Source organism: Erpetoichthys calabaricus, chromosome 4, assembly GCF_900747795.2.
Source record: "Erpetoichthys calabaricus chromosome 4, fErpCal1.3, whole genome shotgun sequence".
Lineage (NCBI taxonomy): Eukaryota > Metazoa > Chordata > Cladistia > Polypteriformes > Polypteridae > Erpetoichthys > Erpetoichthys calabaricus.
The window spans coordinates 221,192,540-221,219,268 of NC_041397.2; the positions used below are offsets into that span (position 1 = coordinate 221,192,540).

General features: G+C 38.8%; 1 protein-coding gene across 1 annotated transcript; it reads left to right on the forward strand.

The window, feature by feature from the left end:
* Window positions 1–112: 112 nt before the first annotated feature.
* On the forward strand, window positions 113–23,998 carry alg8 (ALG8 alpha-1,3-glucosyltransferase). The gene is made up of 13 exons (XM_028800314.2): window positions 113–236; window positions 493–571; window positions 10,315–10,508; window positions 10,643–10,752; window positions 12,796–12,863; window positions 13,145–13,271; window positions 14,450–14,553; window positions 15,088–15,208; window positions 19,238–19,377; window positions 20,411–20,550; window positions 21,463–21,560; window positions 21,801–21,873; window positions 23,563–23,998. Exons 1-13 carry the CDS (start codon window positions 148–150, stop codon window positions 23,795–23,797), a joined length of 1,578 nt encoding a protein of 525 aa, XP_028656147.1. The 5' UTR covers window positions 113–147; the 3' UTR covers window positions 23,798–23,998.
* The last annotated feature ends 2,731 nt before the right edge of the window (window positions 23,999–26,729 follow it).

Genomic DNA, 26,729 nt, shown 5'->3' on the forward strand with positions numbered 1-26,729 from the left:
ATATAATATTGTTTGGGTCATTCGTTTTAATGAATGTTATATCTCGTGTGCAGAAGATCTAGGCAGCAAGTCTTTATTCGAATGGTTTCCGGAGATAGACACACCTCTTAACTGTGTTCTGTGACAATAAAGTTTTAGCAAAGTGTCATGGCGGCGTCCACTTTAGTTAGCTGGACGTGGTTTTCAACGTTAGCGATCGGAGTCTCTCTTTTGAAATGTCTTTTGATACCTACATAGTAAGGCGATTATATTTTACTGCTGATAATGTTATACGATTCGTTCATTTATATTACATTATTATAAGTGCCGACACACTTTCATGTCTGAATGAATGAATGGATGGATGGGCGGGCTCACATTAAATTTGATTAATGTTTCGGTTACGGGAGGAGGTTGTAGATATAAATAAGAAGTTTAAGCCTTTTCGGTCGTATGTTCTGAAAGCGTTAGGTGGACATTGACTGTTGTTTAATTCCGTTTTTCATTTTACAGCCGATCCACCGACTTCGAGGTACACAGAAATTGGCTGGCGATAACACAAAACCTTCCTGTTTCCCAATGGTACTACGAGGTGAGTGTTTTGTACAGTTAACGTAATCAGTTGCAGTCCTGAAAGATAAAGCCAGATTAGCCTGTTCTGTGTAGTTGAATGGCTGCATTTAGGTGCTGAAGTTTAGTCTTTTAAATTTTACCTGCCCTGCCAATTTTGAACACTGTCTGGGAGTCGCCGAATTTCAGTGGTAGTTGAGAAACTTTACATTTTACATTGCATTTTGAGATTAATCGTTATACTTACTTGGTGCTTTGCTTTTCGTAAGCCAGTACCCTTCGTGTTATTTTGCTTGTCAAAATTGGGGAGAGAAAGCAAAAATGCAAGAGAATCAGATTCAAGTGCAGCATTTAAACTGAAAGCTACCAATTAGTAACGTGTACGGAAGCCCCTCAAAAAAATAATGCAATGATGAAGCAGGTGCGTAAAGTGCAATCAAGTGACCAAAATTCAACAGCATGTGCTAAGGGGTAAATGTAATCTTTCCAGTTTAAGGTCACAAACAGTAAGCAGGGTTGTAGAGAGCCATCCATATGGGGGTGGACTCATCCCCCCCCCCCCCCCCCCAAGACACTGGACTGTTTTTTGTTTTTTTTTGAAACTATCCATCTATCCATCCATTTTCTAACCTGCTGAATCCGAACACAGGGTCACGGGGGTCTGCTTGAGCCAATCCCAGCCAACACAGGGCACAAGGCAGGAACAAATCCCGGGCAGGGTGCCAACCCACCACAGGACACACACACACCAAGCACACACTAGGGCCAATTTAGAATCGCCAATCCACCTAACCTGTATGTCTTTGGACTGTGGGAGGAAACCCACGCAGACACGGGGAGAACATGCAAACTCCACACAGGGAGGACCCGGGAAGCGAACCCAGGTCTCCCAACTGCGAGGCAGCGGCGCTACCCACTGCGCCACCGTGCTGCCTTTTTGAGTCTAGCTTTTGTTAATTTTCAATACGTTGTACATATTTCCCTGGCCAAAGGGTTTCTTGAGAAAAGGTTAAAATACAAGATGTAAGATAGGAATAGATATTAAAGAGGGGCATTTGTATTGTATTCTATTCAGTCCATAACTTTGTCTCTCATTCTGATTCTTAATACTGTCAAATTAATGTTAATTACAAAGCAAAATGCAACTGATGTTTTTGTTTATCACTGAACTAAATATATAAGCCCTGTGGAATAACTGTAAAATAGAGTGCGATATTTGAGAATACTAAAACAATAGTACTGTAATTCTTTTTGACATATAAAACAGGAGCAGCATCAGCAAAAAACAGTATGTAATGTCTTTAATAGTAAGTAGAATTTTTCAGCTCTGGTTGTTCCATGTTTTGTTTCAATTTTTCATCATGGCTGGAAGGTACTGTCATTAAAGGCAAGAGGTTCACTGTTGCCTCTAAGACCACTTCCCTGGCGACCACCATGCAGCACCACCTCTGCCACTGACTGCATCCATATGATCAGAATACAGATATCATACTAGCAGCAAAAAATCTGATAGGAGTTCAGTGACCAGCACTCATCCTTGATCAACCCACTCATCACAAATCCTGGATTAGCACTCAGTGAACAGCAGTAAAGAGAAGAAAATATGTATTTGCAACTTTTCAGTAAAAAAAAAAAAAATTACAATACAAACCCCCTAAACAACAGATACATTCCCAAAACAAAGCAAGAACAGATAAAGGTGTGTGATGTCATTGCCATTATTAACCCATTTTGCCAAATACTAACACAGCTTGCCTTTACTATCCTTAATATTCAGTAAGAGGTCCGTGGATGTAGGAGGGAATCCCCAGCCAGCCGACACAAATAATATAAATGTTCTGTTCTATGGGAAAAGTAGTTGGGTGCTCTAGAGAATACATAAACAAAGGGGTTCATCCTCTGTGTTGCGTGTAAATCTGGATAAAAATCCAACTTTCATTAGGTCGCTCCAGTTTTGGATTTCCCATGCTGGTGCACTGTCTCTCCTTGCTTCCGCTAAACATCTCTATATCTATATCATATATATATATATATATATAATCTTCCACACAGTGTCTCCTTATGGTGCAGATCCCCTATAACAGGGAAACCCAAATCAACCTATTTTCTCTGGTATAGATTTAAGGACAGGGCAAATTAACAAAAGGCCACTGGTACATGTGCCACTTCTAGAAATTAACAAATGGAGAACTGATTAATATCCTATGCATCCTGTCAATTTCTTTTGCATGAGAAGCGACAGACACTGAAAACAGTTTTGTGCTGTACACCAACTAGGAACCATATTTTTCAAGCCAACTGAATTTGAGTGCCCGGCAACATCCACCAATACATGTTGTTGGGTAGATGTCATTTTTTGCTGGTGGGTAATGATTTTTCAGTATACGATATTTCTGACTGTCTGCGTGGGTTTCCTCCGGGCGCTCCGGTTTCCTCCCACATTCCAAAGACATGCAGGTTAGGTGGATTGGCGATTCTAAATTGGCCCTAGTGTGTGCTTGGTGTGTGGGTGTGTTTGTGTGTGTCCTGCGGTGGGTTGGCACCCTGCCCAGGATTGTTTCCTGCCTTGTGCCCTGTGTTGGCTGGGATTGGCTCCAGCAGACCCCCGTGACCCTGTGTTCGGATTCAGCGGGTTGGAAAATGGATGGATGGATGGATATTTCTGACCATCTAGCATACAGAACTTTGCACTATTTGGGCAATGTTTACTGACTATTGTATGGTCTAAATATATACAATTATAGATCCCTGAGAATTTCTTCACTATCATTTCGTCTGTATAGCTGAGAAGGTGCTTATGAATGCAGGTGCAAATTGTCCTCAGTAGAATTGCCCGTAATAGATTAATTGATAAGTGCATCATTTGTGCTGTTCATATGTACCCATATCAACTTAACAGAAGCATATTTCAGAACATTATTAAAACATTTATAAAACCCACCTGACAGTAAGGTTAAGCCTTTTGGGCCAGAAGGAGCTTGAGATGTTCCTGTGTGATTTTTCAGATTCATTTGTGTCTGAAAATATAATTGTGTCAGGTTCATATGTTACCATAATCACAAAGCTTAATATTTTTGTGTATTCAATCTGTCCTGGATATGATGTTAAACTGTATCCGGCCCTGCAAGCGTTCCTCCAACTTGCAGGGAAATCCTGGGGTTTGGTGGCAGGATTGGCACTTCAGCCACCATAAAAAAAACTTCACACAGCTCCCAGATGACAGACAGGACTCCTTTCTGCTCTCTGCGTGAGTAGCTCTGCTGGGCGGCTGCTTGCATTATGAAGGGAATGGGGAAAGCCCTCGGGAGCCCCACCCCAGGAAGAGTCAAAACTGTCAGAAAGCCAATGGGATCAGGCCTGTTGTGGATCACAACTGGTGTGATGCTGAGGTGTTACCACTACATGGCAGCACTTGGGTCCCTATTTGAGGCAGCTCATCTGGATAGGCACGTGGAACGTCTTCACTCTCTGACATGATGATCATCTTCCTCTGTTGTCGGAGGTGGATCACAACTGGTGTGATGCTGAGGTGTTACCACTACATGGCAACACTTGGGTCCCTATTTGAGGCAGCTCATCTGGGTAGGCGCGTGGAACGTCTTCACTCTCTGACATGATGATCATCTTCCTCTGTTGTCGGAGGAGATTCGTAAACTCTACATTTCTGTGGCAGCACACTCTGAGGTGCACAGACCTGGGACTGGCCAGATCTCTGTAGGTAGGTACACCTTTTTTTGGTCTGGTTGCTGTGATGGCTGTCATACTCGGGGAGCTCCTTCCAATGGTGTCTAATGTCACTCCTGTCAGCGAGCATATTATGACACACAGATTGGACCCGCTGGGTGCCTTATCTGTTGTTTCAGTGTATGCTCTGACCATGTTGAGTAATGTCTTGGTGAGGGAGACATTTTATTTGCAATCTGATTCGATGGTTGATGGGTGCCCATGAGGTGACAGTTCTCTGGTCATGGGTGACTTCAGTGTGACCAGTGGCACTGACAGGGCTGGCTATTAGGATTGTGTTGGTCTCCATGGGTCTGGCCACCATGATGAAAATGGCTCCATGTTCCTTGACTTTGCAAAAGTTCAGGGGCTCTAGATCGCTGGTAGTTCCACTGCTCAGAGCTGCATCGTTGGACTTGGTACTCCAATACTGATGGTGCGTTGAAGGAGATCGATCACATCCTCATGTGCAGATGCTGGAGGCACTTACAAAAACTGCATGGTCTACAGAAGCAAGATCAGGCTGTTTCTAATGAGTTTGCATGTAGTTTGTGTTAGGAACTTACGGACTTGGGTGCGACTGCTGATCCTAATATGATGTGGGAGACCTTCCGTGACAAAACCCTGAAGGTTGCTGAGGGTTGTGTTTTTGTTAGCATTGTTCCCAGAAGGAGGTGTTTCATTTTGCAGGGCACGCTAGATATCATTGGAAGGAGTCGCAGCGCCTGGCTTGATGGCAGCTCTGGTCTATACCAGGAACTGAGAAGCATGGCTGTGAGGGCTCGGAGAGCAGATAAAGAGACGTTTGTTAGAGGAGTCTGTGAACAAGTGACACACCATCTATGGTCTAGTGAACCCATGTCCTGCTTACAGGGGAATTGAAGCATTATGCATATCAGAATCTGTTCCTTGTAGAGTCGCAGTCAGGGTGGCTGATGGAATGGTCCTTACAGATGACACTGCAGTTGTGACCTGCTGGGCTGGCTACTTTGAGCAGCTGTTTAAAGCTGATCATCTGGCTAGGACGTTGGACATTTCTGGATCCACCGTTATTGACACCGGTCGTCCAATTAGCTGTGAACCACTCAATCTCACTGAGATTGAACAGGTGGAGAAGGCTGCAGTGGTCTGTGTTATCTGGGGTGAACTTCTCCAGGCTGGTGGTAAGGCTGTCCTCCTGGCATTGCAAGCAATCTTGGCTTCAATTTTGGAGATTGGCGTCATCCCAACTGACTGGAAAATGGGACTTGTTGACATATATGGAAAGGAAAGAGTGATTGCCTGGATTGCAGCAACTACAGATGGAATAATATTGCTCTTGGTGCCAGGTAAGATCCTTGATAGGGTCATTATTAGAAGGATCTATGATCACTTGCTCACCTACCAGTGACAGGAGCAGTCTAGTTTTATGCCTAAGAAGTCTACCATCGATTGCATCCTGGTACTGAGGGTTCTTATGGAGAGCAAATGCGAATATCGGCAGAGTTTCTTTGCAAACTTTGTCGGTTTTTATAAAGGGTTCAAATCAGTTGATTGAGCTGCCCTGTGGGACATCCTGAGACTTCACGGGATCCCCTCAAAGTTGCTGAATATCATGGCTGGCTGGCACACTGGTACTGTGAGTGCTGTGTAGAGTGGAGGCAGAATCTCTGCATTTTTCCCATTTGATTCTGGGTTACGTCAGGGGTGTGTTCTTGGTCCTACTCTATTCAGTACTTGCATGGACTGTTTGTTGAGAAAGGTCGTGAGGTCCAGTGGCTGTGGTGCATCTGTTTATGAAGAACAATTCACTGATCTTGACTTTGCTGATGATGCTGTAATCTTTGCGGAGTCAATGGAGGCTCTGATCGGGGCTTTCAAGAGACTGAAGAGGAGTCTAAGTGTCTGGGTTTGCAAGTGTCATAGATAAAAACTAAGATCCAGGTCTTTAATGATCTCTTGGGCACAGCCATCAGCAGTGTTTCTGTGTACGGAGAGAGTGTCAACCTTGTCGAGAGGTCTACTTACCTCGACAGCGACAGTCATGTCTCTGGTGACTCTTCCTATGAAGCGGGTCATGAAGTTGTTGGAAAGTTGTGCGTGGGACTCCTGATATCTATGCAAAAAAACAAAAGTATAAATCTTTAGTTCTGGTGCTTCATGTCTTGCTCTATGGTTGTGAGACATGGACGCTATACAGTGACCTGGAATGAAGACTAGACTCCTTCAGTATTGTGCCTCTTCGGAGAATCCTGGAGCACCGCTGGTTTGAATTTGTGTCGAATGAGTGGTTGCTCATGGAGTCCCAAATGAGGCCACATTACCTGCATTGTGAGGGAGCATCAGTTACAGCACTACGACAATGTGGAGCAATTCCCTGAGGGTAGTAAGGCTTGCAGAATCCCCATTGTTGAGGACCCAACCAGCTGGACCAGGCCAAGAGGATGCCCACGTAACACCTGGCTGCGGGAGATAGATGGTAATTTCTGATGGTGGGACTGGACCACGTGTCCGCCTGGGGGTTGCCAAACAGAATCCCGAGCTGTTTCGTCATGTGGTGAGTGTAACAGTGCATGCTGCCCAACCTGACCTGACCTGACTTCATTACTTAAAAATTCTAATTTTTTAGTATAATTATTCGTTCATATAATAACTCCTATTTAAGATTTAAATGGTTATTCATCTGTCTCTGTCAATAGCATTAACTTGCAGTCCAGATGCATAGCTGCTCAAACATGCTTCTATGGCATGCCATTTCTGTTAAAATCCATCCATCCATCCAGTTTCCAACCCGCTGAATCCGAACACAGGGTCACAGGGGTCTGCTGGAGCCAATCCCAGCCGACACAGGACGCAAGGCAGGAACCAATCCCGGGCAGGGCACCATCCCACCGCAGGACACACATACACACACACACCTACACACCAAGCACACACTAGGCCCAATTTAGAATCGCCAATCCACCTAACCTGCTTGTCTTTGGACTGTGGGAGGAAACCAGAGGACCCAGAGAAAACGCACGCAGACACTGGGAGAACATGCAAACTCCACGCAGGGAGGACCCGGGAAGTGAACCCAGGTCTCCTTACTGCGAGGCAGCAGCGCTACCACTGTGCCACTGTGCAGCCCTTTTCAGTTAAAATGTGAAAGGAAAAAACAGTTATTAAATTAATAGTTACATGCACAAATCTGCGTGTAACTATTTTTCAAAATTTAATGACCTGTTTATAATATAATCACTGCACTTTTTCATGTGATTATTTCACATTTGCCTTTTTGTTTATTTCATTTTGACACAAATGCCTTTCCAAATGCTCCTGCAAATGTAATTTAATAGACCTGACTCATTAATTAATATTTTAATATTCTTTATTAAGTCGCAGGAATATGCAACCAAATTTTAGTGACTGACGAAATTTACAACAGTGGAGCAAAATATTACCAAATGTTAGATAATGGATTCTTTGACTCAAAGGAAGTGGCAAATTAGATGACAGTGTAGCTAACACTATAAAGCCTAGTTGGAAGCCCTACCTTATTATATTAATTTTCAAAATCGCTGTTCTATATTCTGGAACCATCCAGCTGACTGTTTTACATTTCTTTTTTCCTCACTGTTTTACTGTTTTTGCTCAGTTTTGAAAAAGTACTTGTTTCAACAAAGGTACCATGGCTAAACTATGCGTTTTTTCAATATTATGGTATGCATAACTGTCTTAATTTGAATATTAAATGTTAAATATTAAAATAAAACTGCTTATGTTTTATTTTTTGAACCTTTCAAACTGCCCCTGGCAAGTGATTATTGCAGTAGCACGGAACGTGAGGCAAGAAACAAATGTAATGCAACAATCGCACAGCCAAGCAGAAAAAAGTGTGTTGTTTGCAACCCTATAAATAAAGTATCTGTTTAGTTCTAATCCAGTTATTTGCAGATAGATATTCTGAAATTATATGATCTGGTGGCGTAGTGGCTGTTGTTCGTATCTGGTATGGGTGAGGATGGTCAAAAGGGGGTGGATGTTATGTACAGTAATCCCTCGCTATATCGCGCTTCGACTTTCGCGGCTTCACTCTATCGTGGATTTTATATGCAAGCATATTTAAATATATATTGTGGATTTTTCGCTGGTTCGTGGGTTTCAGTTGACAATGGGTCTTTTAATTTCTGGTACATGCTTCCTCAGTTGGTTTGCCTAGTTGATTTCATACAAGGGACGCGATTGGCAGATGGCTGAGAAGCTACCCAATCAGAGCACGTATTACGCATTAAATAAAACTCCTCAAATATATTGTGAGTACGGGGGCTGTTCGCACCCCTAGAGGATATGGCCACTCCTCAGAAAACGCTGAAAGATTACCTTCACATTGCTCCCTTCCTTGCTGGGCTTACTTGCGGTTGCTTTGTTACGCGATATGCTTCCCGCACAGTGCTTCACACATTTAAATGCTCAAACAGCCCTATTGATTTTTGATTGTTTGCTTTTCTCTCTCTCTCTCTGACATTCTCTGCTCCTGACGCGCACTCCTTTGAAGAGGAAGATATGTTTACATTCTTGCGTTCTGGAACGCAATCCCCATGATCGAGGAGAGATCATTGTACTTCACAGCTCATGAATGACTAAACATATTTTGTTAATTGGGAAGCATTACTGACACATTTCCAGTATTCAGTGTTAAAGAGAGATTAAAAATTTAGTTGCCAATAACACAGAAGAACTATGGATAGATAGATAGATAGATACATACTTTATTAACTATGTAGTCTCAGGCTGAAAATGATCTTATCCTTTCCTGTTTTTCCTTGTAAAGTGTTTATCATTTAAAAAATAATTCATTGAGATATTAAGTAAGTATTTTGGCTAGATGATCGAATTGGACATGGTAGGGATGGAGAGTATTTTTACAGATAGATAGATAGATACTTTATTAATCCCAATGGGAAATTCAAGACCTAATGATATTTATTCATTTAGCCATTCATAAACATCATTCACAAAGATCTGAATATAGAAATATAAATAACAGGCTTGTTACGTTTGCAGATGATACTAAACTGAATGGAATAGCAGGTAACCTAGAGTCTGCCAAATCATTACAAAGGGATATGGACAGAATAAATGTTCATGTAGGTTTGTGGTTCTCATGAAATTTTATATACTGTAAGTAAACGTGTAGGGTATTGCACGTGGAAATTAAAAATGTTAGATCTGAATACATAATGCAAGGTCTGAAACTTGAAAGTACCCCTTATGAGCAGGACCTAGGAGTCATAGAGGACTTGTCACTGCCTTCATCTAGACCAAAACTACTGTAGAAACTGCAAAAGATATAAACTAACATGTTTTCTAGGAGTACTACCACAAAATAGTTTAAACAGAAATCTAACCAAAATTGCATATACAGAACAATAAATCAGTCAATGAATAGAAAAGAACCAATTTATCAAAGTATATAATTCTACTCTATGTATATATTATTTATAATAAAGTAAAAACAATCTTTGAATTGACATCTCAAATAGAATTACAATGAAAAATATATCTGTAAAATCAATTTGCAATCAACATATATATAATGTGTGCATATATGGGATGGAGATATATATATATTAATGGGATATTTAAAAGTGGGTACTAAATTATTTCATGGGAACATTCAGTAGCTCTGGTTACTTTCTGTGTAGAACTGATACTCTTTACCCTTTATTAACATTTTTTAAATTTGCTTTAGTTTGTTTGATGCATTGTTTTTATGTTGAAAACGATCATGGTAATGCAACTAATAAATGATGGAAACTTCGATTAAAGGGATAAAACATAGTAGTAATATTGTTGTAATTCCAAACTTTTTTTCCCAGACCATTGAGCATGGTTAGTGTTGCAGGACTGTTATTATTCAACAATGCCAAGTCTACAGAAAAGTTTGTTCAATAGATGTGCATCAAGTGTGTTGAACTGTATTTTTTCAGTGTGTTCTATACCTTGTGTTTTCAAGTGTTGAATGTTTAAATCATTTTATTTACAAAGCTGCTGAATATTGCCACATTTTATTTTTTACAGGCAACATCAGAATGGACCCTGGATTACCCTCCATTATTTGCTTGGTTCGAATTCTTTCTTTCCCAATTTGCAAAATATTTTGACAAAAACATGCTGGAGATCAAGAATCTGAATTACGCAAGTGAGGCAACTGTCCTTTTTCAGAGGTGTTCTGTGATTGTCAGCGATATTCTGTTTATCTATGCTGTCAGAGAGTGAGTAATGTGGAATGGTTAAATTGGGCAACATATATTTGGATGTCTTGTTTAATGTAATGCTATTAAGGGATTGCTGTGATACAGAAATTAATTTTAAACAAAATGTTTTTTTTTTTTTTTTTCTTTCAAAGGTGCTGTAAATGTGAAAATGGTAAAAAGCGATCCTGGGATCTTCTGGACAGACCCGTGTTTATTCTTGCTGTTTTACTGCTATGGAATTTTGGATTACTAATTGTGGATCGTATCCTTAGGCTATGAGATGAAAAGCATAAATATATCATGAGCAGTAAATTAGAAGTTAAATTAACAACTTAAGTTAGAATGCCAATTAATTCTGAAAATGTCCAAGAAAATCCGTTCAGAATTGCTTTGCTTTGTTTAATGCATTTCTTGGTATGTGCATATTTGTATCTCTCTCTCTCACACATAAATGTGAAAAAAGGTGGTTCATTGGCTCATCAGATAGGACTGCTGCCTCATAGCTCCTGGGACAGGTATAAACCAACTTTGTAGATTTTTAAGTGTTCTCTTCATGCCAACATGTCTTTTGTCTGGCTTCTTCACAATCTTAGGACATTCCAATGTGATGTATGTTAGATTTATTGATGACCGTACTGAGCTACAAGAAATAAGTCATTGTGTATGGATAAATTGGTGTGTATATGTGTATATATATATATATATATATATATATATATATATAATATACTGGCCACATTTGTCTGTAGAACGCCCTGAAGTATATGAGGCATGCAGTTACGGCACTTAAAACACTGGTTAGGAATTTGGTCTGAGGGTTAACACCATTTCTTACAAATTTGCTGGCCATACAGTCATGCCATGAATCTACTATTCACCTCAACCCAAAATGTGTTTGGTTTGATTGAGATCTGAAGTCTGTGCAGGCCATGGCCATAAACTGTCGGTGTCATGTTACTGGATCCAGCTTGAGATAATACATGCTTCGTAATGTGTTGCATTATCCTGCTGGAATTAAACTTTTGAAACGGGAGAAAAGTGATGCTCAGTAATTATTAGGGATTGAAGTGATACTCAGTGATATTATGGGGCCTGTTACATGCCAAGAAAATGTTCACTATGTCGTTACAGTAACACTTTCAAGCACAAAGCAGGATGGATTCACAGATTGAAACTATTTATGACAAATTCTGATCATGCATTTGTCATGTCTTAGATATCAACATATATCAGACTAGACATACAACATTTTGTCAATCTTCAGTCTTCCTGCATTGCTCATTGTGTACCCACTGTTGCCTCATCTTCTTGTATATGGCTAACAAGAAAGGAGCCCAACATCCTCTTTTGCTGCTGTAGCTCATCCACTGTAACACCTGAGATGTTACACATTCTGTATGCTGTTGTAATAAAGATGTATTTGAGTGTTTGTGGCTTTTCTTATAGTTTTTCCAAGTGATACTCATTTATAAGGTGTTTTTGCCCAGAGAAACACTGCTCTTTGGATGATTTTTTTTTTTTTGGTTAGCCATAGTTTAGTTGTTTCTAAGATGTTGGAACCACAATATCTGTTACTTACAGGCATGCCACAGTTAATATTCATTAGATCATGTCTTACACTTTATAATCTTTGGTCGAGCAACATCTAAACATCTTGACCCAAATCTGTGTTATTATATGTACTAAAGATTATACTGAATATACAAAACCTAATCAAACTTGTCTCTTGGTAATTTTTTATATTAAGTAATCAAAATCCATTTGAATTGGGTGAGAGTCTATTAGAGGGCACGTAGACTAACAAATTCATACATCCTGAGGAAATGTATTCAATTAATGTAATATCCTTAAGGTATGAGGTAAACCCTTATTTTTAAACCTTTAAAAAAGATGGTGCAGACATTTGGACAACATGCTATCACTACACCGAAATTCGGGCCGAGTATTTGTGGCATCTGTTTACTGCACATTTTTTTTAAGCTATGCTTCTACTGCGGTGTAATTACTGTTGCATTTGGTTGCAGCTTTCAACCTTATTAATTCATAATTTTTCATAACACTGTTCATGGTGTTTTATAGGGCATTACACATTACTGTGCAGAAATAATATTCTGTGTTGCACTTAATTACCTATCAGCTAATGTAGTCAGACTTTGCCATATTTAAAAACCTCTTGTAACAATGACTAAACTCATTTTCAGTAGAAACTGGGACAGTAAACTTCATATTAATCATCTGAATTCCTTTATGTGGGCATTTTGGACACAGGAAATGCAATTGTTACATCCTTCAATGTCTTTTTCAGATATTCATTTCCAGTATAATGGGTTTTTATTTGGCTTTCTTCTACTTTCTGTGGCCAGAGTATTTCAGGTATGTCAGTAAAAATAATTTACAATTTTAAGATGTCAGTGTAAGTAATGATTAAATCAGGCTATTATTGGAGTGTTTCTGAATGACATTCAAGAATTCTTTAAGCAAAATGTACATAGTTAAAGTAGTTCAGTAGAATTTTAAAGCTAATCATAATCTTGTCCTCATATCTGTATATCTTAAGTTAGTTAATTCGAATTCTAAAGCTGTTTGTAAGAGACATAGTGGTTCAGTTATGAAATGTATGGGGAAAGTTTTTTTTTTTTTTTTCTCTTTTACAGGGACGTAATATGGAGGGAGCTCTTCTGTTTTCAATTTTGCTGAATTTAAAGCACATTTACCTATATGTAGCACCTGCATATGGCATTTATCTCCTTCGCTCATACTGTTTCACACAGCACAGTCCTGGTGAATACTGCTTTTTATTTATTTTTTTATTTATCTATATTTGTTATGAAGAGTGTGTGAAAAGATAGGGTGAGAAGCTCAGTCATCCGGGAGGGGCTCAGAGTAGAGCCGCTGCTCCTCCGCATCGAGAGGAGTCAGATGAGGTGGCTCGGGCATCTGATCAGGATGCCTCCTGGACGCCTCCCTGGTGAGGTGTTCCGGGCACGTCCAACCGGGAGGAGGCCCCGGGGAAGACCCAGGACATGCTGGAGGGACTATGTCTCTCGACTGGCCTGGGAACGCCTTGGGATTCTCCCGGAAGTGCTAGAAGAAGTGGCCGGGGAGAGGGAAGTCTGGGCATCTCTGCTCAAGCTGCTGCCCCCGCGACCCGACCTCGGATAAGCGGGAGACAATGGATGGATGGATGGAGTGTGTAGGGTGGTGGTAAGCCCTTTCAGGCACAGTGGGATTACTGACTTTATGTTACCCTGGAGGAATTTCTCCTGTACCTTTTGGTCATTGCCTTTTCTAGATTCTGTGAATGGCAAGACACCCCTTTTACATGGTATTTGCTGTGTTGATTTACTTGTATTGAGGGTAAACTGTGTTCTGCAAGCTGTTTTGTTTTCCACTTTTATGAAAGTGTGTTTTTTACAGTACAGTTTCAGGGTTACTTTTTCCACACCAGTGGAGCAAACAGTTTTAAATAAGCTAATAAACATTTTTTTCTAATTGTATTACATAAAGTGATACAATGTAGCCTTTTCTGTATACTGTATGTGGAAAAAGTCCAAGTTACAATATTGCACTATTGGTAATAAAAGTATTATATCCAATCTATAATAGTGGTACTTAAACCTTTGATATATTTCCACACCTTTAGCGTTCACTTTATGGGCAGTTTGTGCAGTATGGAAAATGGAAAAGTAAATTTAATGCTGAGTGTATTTTAATATCAAAAGTGAGAATCAGTGATTAAAAAGAACATTTCAATAAAACCAATATCTCTCTATAAACTGCCTTGGACTCTGTGAGGCCACTTTGAGCTGCTGACTCTGAGACTATACTTATCTTACTGGATTTTAGCTGGGGATTGATTAGGGAGCTTTAAAAACTCAAAACAGTATATAAACTAAAGCTTATTTGAATGAAAATTTCTATTGTTTTGTCCACATTTTTTACATAATTTTTTCCCCTAGATAATTCCATTAAATGGAGAAGTTTTCATTTTTTGAGGTTCGCTGGCCTAGGAATAACAGTCTGCTTTGTTTTTGCCATTTCATTTGGACCCTTCATAGCTATGGTACTTGATTTTTCCTCTGATTTAGTTTTGGATAGTAGTGTTGTTCAATTTAATATTTCTATAAATAAAATTTTCATTGTGACATCACAAAAATTGTATAAAAATGCCTACAAATACAATTTAGCAATATAAACCACAGTATGGTTGTAGGTCTATCTGCTATCTGCTCACTAGTGTTTTTTTTCTAAAGATACATTTTGATTTATTTATGATGGGAAAAGGTGGCAGTACATTTTTTTTCCCCAAATATTTTTAATTTCTTGGTCATAATTTTTCATGTCATGTTTTTCTTTTTTCTATCTTTTTGACAGTAAAAACAAATTGCAATTTTCAATTTGTCGTAACAAGACAACATTCATTGACTACCTTGTACCTTATGCCTCTAATTAGCTATTTCCAGCTGATGAGCTGTTAAATATCAGGAATTAAGATGTTTATCCAATTACTACTTACACCCTTTTTGAAAAATACATGTACTTTGGATTTACTATTTATGGAAATTATTTGTATAATTATTTCTCTTTTCTTTTTTAGGGCCAGTTATCCCAGGTGTTGTCACGGTTGTTTCCGTTTAAGAGAGGTTTATGTCATGCCTACTGGGCTCCAAATTTCTGGGCTTTGTACAATGTGCTAGACAAAGCTCTCACCATTCTTGGTACAAAGTGAAATGTCCTAATGCTGTGCATTTATTTTATTTTAAAATTGCTTGTTTCTCCAAGGAATGTTTTTGCATTAAATGTGTTTGTGTGTGTGTGTATGTGTATGTATATATATATATATATATATATAATATACATACATACAGTGCATCCAGAAAGTATTCATAGCGTGTAACTTTTTCCAACTTTTGTTATGTTGCAGCCGTATTCCAAAATGGATTAAATTCATTTTTTTCCTCAAATTTCTGCACACAACACCCCATAATGACAACATGAAAAAAGTTTACTTGAGGTTTTTGCAAATTTATTAAAAATAAAAAAATTGAGAAATCACATGTACATAAGTATTCACAGTCTTTGCTCAATACTTTGTCGATGCACCTTTGGCAGCAATTACAGCCTCAAGTCTTGTTGAATATGATGCCACAAGCTTGGCACACTTATCCTTGGCCAGGTTCGCCCATTCCTCTTTGCAGCACCTCTCAAGCTCCATCGGGTTGGATGGGAAGCGTCGGTGCACAGCCATTTTAAGATCTCTCCAGAGATGTTCAATCAGATTCAAGTCTGGGCTCTGGCTGGGCCACTCAAGGACATTCACAGAGTTGTCCTGAAGCCACTCCTTTGATATCTTGGCTGTGTGCTTAGAGTCGTTGTCCTACTGAAAGATGAACCGTTGCCCCAGTCTGAGGTCAAGAGCGCTCCAGAGCAGGTTTTCATCCAGGATGTCTCTGTATATTGCTGCAGTCATCTTTCCCTTTATCCTGACTAGTCTCCCAGTTCCTGCCGCTGAAAAACATCCCCACAGCATGATGCTGCCACCACCATGCTTCACTGTAGGGATGGTGCCAGGTTTCCTCCAAACGTGACGCCTGGCATTCACACCAAAGAGTTCAATCTTTGTCTCATCAGACCAGAGAATTTTCTTTCTCATGGTCTGAGAGTCCTTCAGGTGCCTTTTGGCAAACTCCAGGTGGGCTGCCATGTGCCTTTTACTAAGGAGTGGCTTCCGTCTGGCCACTCTACCATACAGGCCTGATTGGTGGATTGCTGCAGAGATGGTTGTCCTTCTGGAAGGTTCTCCTCTCTCCACAGAGGACCCCTGGAGCTCTGACAGAGTGACCATCGGGTTCTTGGTCACCTTCCTGACTAAGGCCCTTCTCCCCCGATTGCTCAGTTTAGATGGCCGGCCAGCTCTAGGAAGAGTCCTGGTGGTTTCGAACTTCTTCCACTTACGGATGATGGAGGCCACTGTGCTCATTGGGACCTTCAAAGCAGAAGAAATTTTTCTGTAACCTTCCCCAGATATGTGCCTCGAGACAATCCTGTCTCTTAGGTCTACAGACAATTCCTTTGACTTCATGCTTGGTTTGTGCTCTGACATGAACTGTCAACTGTGGGACCTTATATAGACAGGTGTGTGCCTTTCCAAATCATGTCCAATCAACTGAAATTACCACAGGTGGACTCCAATTAAGCTGCAGAAACATCTCAAGGATGGTCAGGGGAAACCGGATGCACCTGAGCTCAATTTTGAGCTTCATGGCAAAGGCTGTGAATACTTATGTACATGTGCTTTCTCAATTTTTTTTATTTTTAATAAATTTGCAAAAACCTCAAGTAATCTTTTTTCACGTTGTTGTTATGGGGTGTTGTGTGTAGAATTCTGAGGAAAACAATGAATTTAATCCATTTTGGAATAAGGCTGTAACATAACATGAGGAAAATGTGGAAAAAAGTGATGTGCTGTGAATACTTTCCGGATGCACTGTATAATAATATACGCTAGCCACCTCATGGATCAGCTGCTCACGTATGGGGATGCAGATGTACAATTTCAACAAATTATTATTTTCAATGGAATTGTTACATATGCATAATAGAACTATTTTAAATTACAGTGAGTAATTAACCATAGTAAAACATAATAAATTGAAAATTAAATTATGATTCATGTTGTGTTAGAGGTATTTGTTGCGTGTTATGTTTTTGTTCTTTTTGGCTTTGAAATTAACACGCAAATAAATTTTAAACTTAACTTTTACTGTAAAACCTCAGTAAAAACAATTTTTAAAATTAACTTTGCGTCAACATCGCATTGAATTTTGATTCTGTGTTTGGACTTTTATTGTGACAACACAACATATAACTGCCCGTGAGTGAAAATCATTTCATTCTCTCTAATAAATAAACCGACTTTTTCAAATGTTTGACCCTGTGATTTGTTAATTGCCATAGCAAAAGCTATTCTAATGGTAAACTGTAAACATTCTAATACGAATGGCATATCAAGATCTCCTTTGGTGTCTAATGTTTTCCACGGAAGATGTACTATATTACCTTTCTTGTCGCCTGTTAAGCTTTTACATGTCAGAATTGTTCAACCAATTTTGAATACAAATAATCTTGTCCCATTGCAAGTTGTTTTCATCTTCCGCACCATCACCACCAACTGTTTCAGCATAGTCTATTGATACACATTTAACCAATTCCCCATGTAACCGATCAACAATTTTCGTGTTAATTCGTTTCACATTGTTTCTCGGTGCTAGGATTGCCCGTGTACCCATTTCTTCAGTTGATAACCCTTCGGGATGAAATTCTTCAATAAGATTTGGACATAATAAGTCTTCTTTTATTGGGAACTTAAAGTGAGGAAAACGTAAAAATTTATAAGAGCTGTGAGCGCAGGAACTGTGTGTGACAAAAGCATTTACACAAATGAGAGGTGAGAGGCCTGTGGGTGTGGTTGAAAATGGTTTGAGAGGAGGGTGGGACTTGAAAAAAGTTCGGAATCAAAGCTACTGGTAAAGCTACTTGCTGCAAGACCGTTTTACAGTGAGCTGTTCATAAAATAATTCATTCAGATCAGTCAGATTTCATGTAAGCCAGTGATGTGGCAAATAATGATCTAGAAGATGCTGCACAGTTTAGGTACAACGTTGTCTCATCCAGTCGGTCTCGTCACCCTACATTTTGAGAAGACATTCAAGTGTATGACCTTAGAATTTTTATGGCAGTCATGAAAATGGGGCAAAAACCCGTGCAATTCAATAAGTATGATTACAAAATTGTATATCACTTACAGCAGTTGTGCTTTCAGATACAAATATATCTTGTCCTGTTTTTAAAGGAGCCAGGCAGAGTTATCCACTGTCTCCTGTACTGTTTAACCTTGCTTTAGAGCCCTTTACCATGTTTATATGGGATCTACGTCATGCTTTAAACATATTTAATCCTTTGAATCCCTCTTAGGGTTTGTGACTTTCCTCCTTCTTCGTTCATTCTCTGGCTTAGATAGGTCCTTAAGGCTTATAAAATCTCTTTACTTCTCCACCTTCCACCCACCCTGTGACATTTTGAGACATAATTGGGTTAGTCAATGAAGCCGTTATAACCCCAATACATGTGCAAATCCTCATACCATACTTTGCCTGTCCAGTCTAATTTGGGAACGTGATCTATCCTTGTCTCTCCTCTCCAGTGGTCTATTATTTTTAAACAATATTACTATCTCTTCCAGAAACCTTAACTTCAAAATATTCAATGTAACCTTTTACACAGATGAAATTCCATTCCATGTAAACAATTTATTATGGGCTTAGCCTCAGACCTTTTTATGTAATTTGTGTCAATCTGAGGCATTACGGACTTCAGATGTTTTGGAAATGCCCTATTATAGCCACTTTTTTCCCCCGGTTGCCTCCTCCAGTTCAGGATTGGGTGGGTCAGAGCCAGTCCTGGTAGTAGAGAGTTCAAGACAAGAACCAACCATGTGTGGTGTGCCGGTCCAATTCTGGGCTGCCCTAAGCACATATTCAGAACTCACACTGGCACTATGATCAATTTAAAGTCGACTGCTAACCTAACATTGGAGGCAAACTGGAGCACCCAGAGTGAAACAGTACAGGGAATGACTGGGCAAGAGAGTCAAAGCCATATTGTTGGATTCACAAACCATACTGTTTGTTAAATTAATGCTACATAGAGTATATTTCAAATTTTAAATGCATGTCTCTTATTTCTAGGTTTAAAACTTAATTTGCTTCAACATGAGAAGATTTCAAAGGCTTCAATGACAGGAGGCTTAGTGCAAGAATTCCATCACACAATCTTGCCATCTGTATCTCCTGCTGTCACTCTCATTTGCACCATTGCTGCAATTACAGTGAGTAGTATTCTTGATTTAGCTTGGGTTACTTTTTGCTTGGCCTTATACTGTGAATATAAAGAAAAGTTAAAATACATATTATAGTCATATATTGTGAAAGAAGATCAGTGTTCACACTCTGGGTGTTCCCCATGTGGAGTTTTCATGTTTTCCCTGTGTGTGTGTGTGGATTTCCTCCGGGCACTCAAATTTCCTCTCACAGTCCAAAGATGTGCATGCTGAGTGAAGTGGCATTGCAAAACTGGTCTTAAGAGTGTGGGTATGTCTTTTCTTTGTGATGGACTGGTACCCTGTCCAGGTGGTGTTCTTGCCTTGCACCCAATGATTGCTAGGGTAGACACCAGCTTCCTAAAGACACTACCCTAAAAAAGGGGTTTAGGAAGATGGATAGATGGATTTGAAATCAAAAATGGATTTTAAGTGAGGTATTCCATTATTTATATCTTCTGCAGTAAATATTTTATATACCTCCCTATTTATTGTTTTTTTGACAATTGCTGCATTAAATAATTAAGCATTTTATCTTGATGTGTAACCTTTTAATAATTATTAGAGTTTACATTTTATGTGATTTTTTTTTTTTTGATAAAATTAGAAAATTTGCAACATAGTTGGATTCATCAGTTTGTGATTGTTGTGTTATAAAATATGTCAGTATTTGGAGATGACTGCTAAATTAAACTGCCTGCTACTTTAAGAGACAGTTGCATGCTCCAGAATATTAATTGGTAGTATTACCCTGTTATTCCTCCAAGGAGCATCAAACCAAAGTGCAGATTTATATGTAATCTAGTGAACCACAACTAAACTTGAGGACCATTGAACTAAGTGATCCATAATGCATACAATGTATATACAATTTGAATAAGTACATTAATGTATTTTAAAATATTCAGCAATGGGTTTAAGCAACTGTGATTCAGGAATGGTGTTAGGTAATGTATTTATGTTGCAAGTAAGGCTTTTAGTTACTGCTATGCCCACATGCAGGAATATTTAGTTCTGGTAATGTGTTTATTTTTTCGTTTAGCCTGCAGTTTTCTGCCTTTGGAAGAAACCTCAAGGCCCCATTGGGTTCCTTCGATGTTTAATACTATGTGCCCTGGCATCTTTCATGTTTGGCTGGCATGTACATGAGAAAGCGATTCTTCTAGCTATTCTTCCTTTAAGGTAAATAAAGTTTATAACAGCACGAATACAAAGGCAATTGTGAAATCTACTGTTTATTTTTATGTTGATGTGGTAATACATATGACATTCCATTGTAATACAGAAGGGGGAAATAAGTTGTCATGATTAGGAAATAAGCAATTATGGTAACTATCTTAAAATGTTTAGGTCCATAAAAAACAATTAACTATTTTACTAAAAACAGTGCCATTTTTTATACAAAACACCATCATTCTGCATTTTGTACATGTAGAAATAATTTTTTATGTAGCTTTCAGACTGGAGTATGCTTAGTAGGTTTGGGAACTCAACGTGGCATGTGGGATTGTCCCAGGGATTATAGCTGTATACACTGGAGCCCTGTGTTTTGAGAGAGTTGTGTTTCAGAGCCACTTTTGCTAGTTCTGGCATAGGACTTGACCAGATGTGTTCTTGTCTCTTTTCTTGGACAGGAGGATGTCAGGGAGTTGCTAACGTATGGAGAGTGTTACATGTGAGAACCTGTGAAATTCATCTCCCCATTTTTTAGATGTTGGTATCTGTTGGTGTCACTGGACTGTGATTAGTTTATGTTGAGGGAGGGTGAGAATTGGCATTATACCTCACAAGGTAGTGTCTTGCATAATACATCTGTGATAAGAGTAGTTTCAACAAGTACAATTTAAATATGTTTGAAAATTTAAATACATTTAAATCACCATACAAAGGATCCTGAGACAGGCCAGGTAAATTAATAATAGTAAGGTGAATGTTATAGTAGACAGTGGGGCACTATACCTCATGGTCATGAGTAGACTAACTTTCATGGAATTGCATATAACAAAAATTCTTTATTAGTTTTCATTTGTAGTTTGAAGGCAGACACTTAATTTTATACAAATTACTACTTAATTCTGTGTGTTATTTTTACAGTTTACTGTCTGTGAAAAGTCATACAGACGCTGGACTATTTATAATTTTATCAACAACTGGCCATTTCTCCCTCTTTCCTTTGCTGTTTACTGCACCAGGTAAATGCCTAACGTTTTCACATTTATAAATGTCAGATGCATTATTTTTTGAAAATACTGTTTTTTAAAAATCTGTATTTGGGATAATATGTTATCACTGTTTTAAATTATTTAACACTTCATAAGTTGTGGCCATTTTAGATATTTTTCTACATTCCAGCACTATCTGACCTTGCATATGTATTATGAGTAGCTTTCCACACATGTATATGTGAATAATCCAACTGTTTTGTCTTGCAGAACTTCCTCTCAAAATTTTACTAATGCTGCTGTTCACCATATTTAGTGTGACTTCATTGCAAAGGTTGTTCAGGTAAAGGTTTAACTTCTGTTTTTAATATGGTTTGATTTTATGTAGAATGACTCTCAATTGTGATTTGTTACTTTTTTTGACAGACATTTTTGTATATTTGTGGGTGGGCAGATTTGTTTTTCTTTAAGTGTCTGTCTAGTAAATATAATCAAACTAAGCAGTAAGTACCCTTTTTATCCCATGGGGAACCATAACTATTTTCTGGTTAAAAATGTTCACTCCACCTTGAGGCAAAAACTGCATTATGAATTTAAAAAATATAGCCCCATAATATACAGTGACTCTACCTACACCACAAGTGTTGTTATCAGGGACAGTGGTTTCTTGTATTTTATACATCCATGAACTACATAATTCAGCTTAAAAATAGTGCAAACCTATATGACAGAAAAATGTAATTCATTCATCGACTTTGCCAGGTTCCCTCAATGATTTGAATGAATGAACAGATAGATGGATATAACTTTATTTGACCTGAGGGAGAAAAGTTGCTTTTTACAGAAGCTCTTTAAATAAAAAAAACAACACACACCATAGTCTGAACACACACCAGGGTGACTAAAAAGGAAGAAAATTAAAAAGAAAGAAGAACTTTTGACTTGGAAGTCGCACATTGAGGTATTATGCAGGCATTATTGCTGTTGGTATAAAGGAGCCCCAGTAGCGTTTCTTGGCACACATTTCTGTTGGTTGAAAGTCCTTGGTGTTTGTCAGAGTGAGAATGTATAACATTGTTCATAATGCCACTCAGTTTTGTTTTAATTCTCCTCTTTGCTATTACCTCCAGGGGGTCCAGAGTGTGTCCCTTAACTGAGCCTACGCTTTAAATTAGCTTGCTGATTTGTTGGGCCTCTTTATAAGTGACATTACCAGGCCAGCACACAACAGCTTAGAAAATTGCACCGGTAATTACAAATTTAAAGAAGTGAAGGATGTCATTCCCACATTAAAGGAATGCAGTCTTCTAAGGAAAAGGAGCCTGCTCTACCTTTTTTACATAGTTCCTCTGTGTTATGAGACCAGTCCAGCCTGTCATTGATATGGACCCCCAAGTACTTGTTGGAGTGCACTGCCTCTAAATCCACTCCCTGAACAGTGACCGGACATAGAGGTCTTTTGGTGCGGTGAAAGTCAATAATCAGTTCTTTGATTTTGCTTATGTTAAGTTCTTTGTGCATCAAAGAAACAAAGTTCTCAACCTGACGTCTATACTCTGTTTCATCCTCCTTATCAATACACCCCATTAGTGCAGAGTTATCTGAGAATTTCTTCGGGTGACATGACCAAGTGATATATTTACAGTCTGCGGTGTGTAGCTTAAAGAAAAAAGCAGACAGGACTGTTCCTTGTGGTGCTCCAGTGTTGCTCGCATCTGTATTAGAGTCGTTGAGTCTCACAAACTGCAGTGTGTCCAACAGATAGAATTGGGGAAGAACCTAAAAATGACCTAAACGCAACAGATGCATTTTGTCCAGAAGATCATATGTTAGTGTTCTAATTGTTTAGTTTTTCCTGATTTAACAGTGCTAAGTTTAAAATGCAACATTTTCAAAAGTGCTAGCAAGCAAAATCTGTAGTTTATTATTGCTCAGACACAGCAATCCTATTTTATAATCCTATAACTATTTTTTTATTAACCCTAATCCAGCTTGGTATTTATAGAAGTTTTGTTTCTGTTTGTTTTTTTAGAAAAGATGGCAAGCTACTGAATACTCTTGAAGCCACTTATCTGACAGGACTGATTCCTCTTGAAGTGTTCTGTGAAATTATCTTTCCTCTGACACCACTTAAGGCAGCATTTCCATTTTTACCTCTCTTACTTACATCTGTTTACTGTGCTCTGGGAGTAACTTACTCCTTTATTAAACTCTATGTGAGCATGATTAACTATACAGAGGACGGGAAACATGAAAAAAGACATTGATTCAGTGATGACTCAAGTTTTGTCGCAGCAAAAGTGGATAAACTGTATGGGGATCAAGTTAAAAGAAGATCACAAGAAAATTCTGAATATTTGCAATGTTGGCTGAAAATAGAACTGATGCAAGATACAGAACATGGACCAAATTGTGTGTGTATGTTATTTCAATCAGTGATTAATAAAAAATATATATATTTTAACAAATATTTTAGTTGGATAGTTGTATCACAACCCATTATACTGTTTAAGTAAGCACTTTGTGAAGAATACCAATTTATAATCTATTCTTAAATATTTACATTACATTAGTTATATTAATTTCTTTCCTCTTAATTCTTAATATATTTCCAGATGAGAAATTACCCTGGCCATAAAGAGAGATTGGAAATACTAAATTATATTAAGTGATGTTAGATAATGCTTTGTGAAAGTTTCTTATTATGTGATAAGGTATTAACACAATGTTTTAATACGTCAGCTTCTTTTCTTTCTTAAAATAATGTATAATCAAATATTAACTTCACTTAACTATAGTTTTAAGACATTGCTCCTCAATTAGGATGACCATATTCTGATTTTCAAAAAGGACAATGGAGTGGGTGGGGAGAGTTTGGGGAAGTGGGTGTTAATCGACGCTTGACACATGCCCTCCAAAGTAATGAATTTTTTCTAATTAAAAATGCAATCAATTTAAAACAATTCTTAGTTAGTAGTAAACCTTTCAGAAAGTTGGTTATTTTGCTTGTGTCTTTAATATTTTGCAATCACTTCAACAGTCTCATTGATAGTATGTTTAATTTAGTTTAAGCACCATTTTTCTTCCAATCAAATTATTGATCTGACAGGTAATATCTTGACTATATTATGATTGTTTACATCAGTTGCAGTGGCAAAATTAGGTATATATTTCAAGTGCATTTAGGGTAGTCCTAAATGTGTTGGAATCTGGGCTGCCTACAACATATTGATCCATAAATACTGTAATGCTTGACCATCCATCCATTTTCCAACCTGCTGAATCCGAACACAGGGTCACGGGGGTCTGCTGGAGCCAATCCCAGCCAACACAGGGTGCAAGGCAGGAACCAATCCCAGGCAGGGTGCCAACCCACCGCAGATGCTTAACCATGTAAAGTGCCAAAACACCACCAGTGGCAATTATAGTATCCTCTGTTTCAAACAGTCTCACTTTTGTGGATGAGTTTTCTTACTTGCGGCTGACCCACACATGGAGGCAATGACCTAGCAAATCCAAAGTCCTTTGACATGAAGGCCTTATGCTTCAGATTGCTGGCTTTATGGCCAGTAGTTACACTGGTTTGGTGTTCCACTCTAGCTAGACATTACTGGAGAAGGACAAAATCTCAACAATAGAAAGATCAAGGTTAAAAAGTTAAAGCAATGGATGCTTTTATTTTCTGTGGATGTGGTTAGTTGTGCCCTGCGGAGAGGTAGATGTTTGTTGTGAAGGACTTTACAGAGGTGACTTGGTCCACCTCTCTGATGTTGACATTGATATTTTCAATAATAATCTACAGGAAGATTTTGTTGGGTTTCTGGGAGATACTCATTAGGTGCAGTAAGTGAATGATCTGGGGACCCACTGCTTCACTTTTCGCTTCAGTGGTGGATTGCAGCACTCTCCCATACATGATAGTAGCAATTGTTAGTTGTTGGGTTCAACAGGCAGCAAAGGTACTGACTATGCAACCGGATCCAAAAGTACTGCTGGATTGAACACAAGATAAAGGAGTGTGCCAGGCTTCCAAGCTGCACAGTACTTATCTGTGGTAGGACAGCGAAGCTTTAGAGAAACACCTGGGAGCAAGCTGACTCTGCTGAGAAAGGGGATGGATGCTATAATCTGTTCAACAAGCTCTGGTCCTCCAGAACTGCTTTGTATATATGAGGGGTGTTCCAAAAATCCAAATTCTGAATGTGTACCTTGTGGTTGATTTTTTTTTTTTTTTTGAGAATGTTATTTAACTGTTCACAAAAACTTCCTGAAAAATTCAAGTTCACAGATCATTATGGAGACAAAAAATGAATTTAGAAGTGGTTGTGGTGCTTGCCCACAAGTGACTTTTTCTGATGAGAACAAACACATGATCATGCTCTAACATTACCACATTTTTTATTGTGGTTTATCGGCATCAGAAAGCTTCAAGAAGCTGGAAGCTCATCTTGGCAACCAAGCAACAAATTGGAGAATTCTTCAGAAGTGGTTTGTCCAGTTTCAGATGTCTACACAAATATTTGGGTGAAGTTCTCCAAAATCTCAAGAGCGGTTGCCCCAAGTGCAAGGACCCCTTCACCACAACAACACACCTGTGCATCAAGCCACCAGGACCATCTTCTTCATTGTTGCCTTTTAGATTAGCCTTTTGGATGCCACACCCTATTTGCCTGACCTGACCACTTGTCCTTGATTTGGGGTAAGAGTCAAAAATTACAATATGCATGAAAAATGCAAGGACTGAGGTAGTGAATGAAGAACTGGCAAAACTGAAAAAAACAGTGTTTTAAAAAATGGATCCAGAGATTGCAAAAGTGCACTGAGGTCAGCAGTGATTACTGTATGTGGAAAAGTAGAGAATGAATGTGGTTTTGGACGAAAAAAAAGTGTGTGTGTGTGGGGTTATATCTCCTATCTCTGCTGCATCAAATGGACTGAACATTTATTCATTATTAAACTGATAAATAATAAAAGAGTTCACCAAAATGAATTGTATACTCTGGACATTTTGAGGATGTGGGGAATTATGGTGGGAGCCAGCAAACAAAATAACATTTGGCGAGTGTAGACCCAGTATGTGCCAACATATTGGCCCCATGTAGGCAGCCAACAGTGGCCCAATTGGGATTTGCACAATGGGGCACTGGCCCAGTGTGGGCAAACAAATAGACTTTTTTCTTTGGGTTTCCTATCTTGTTG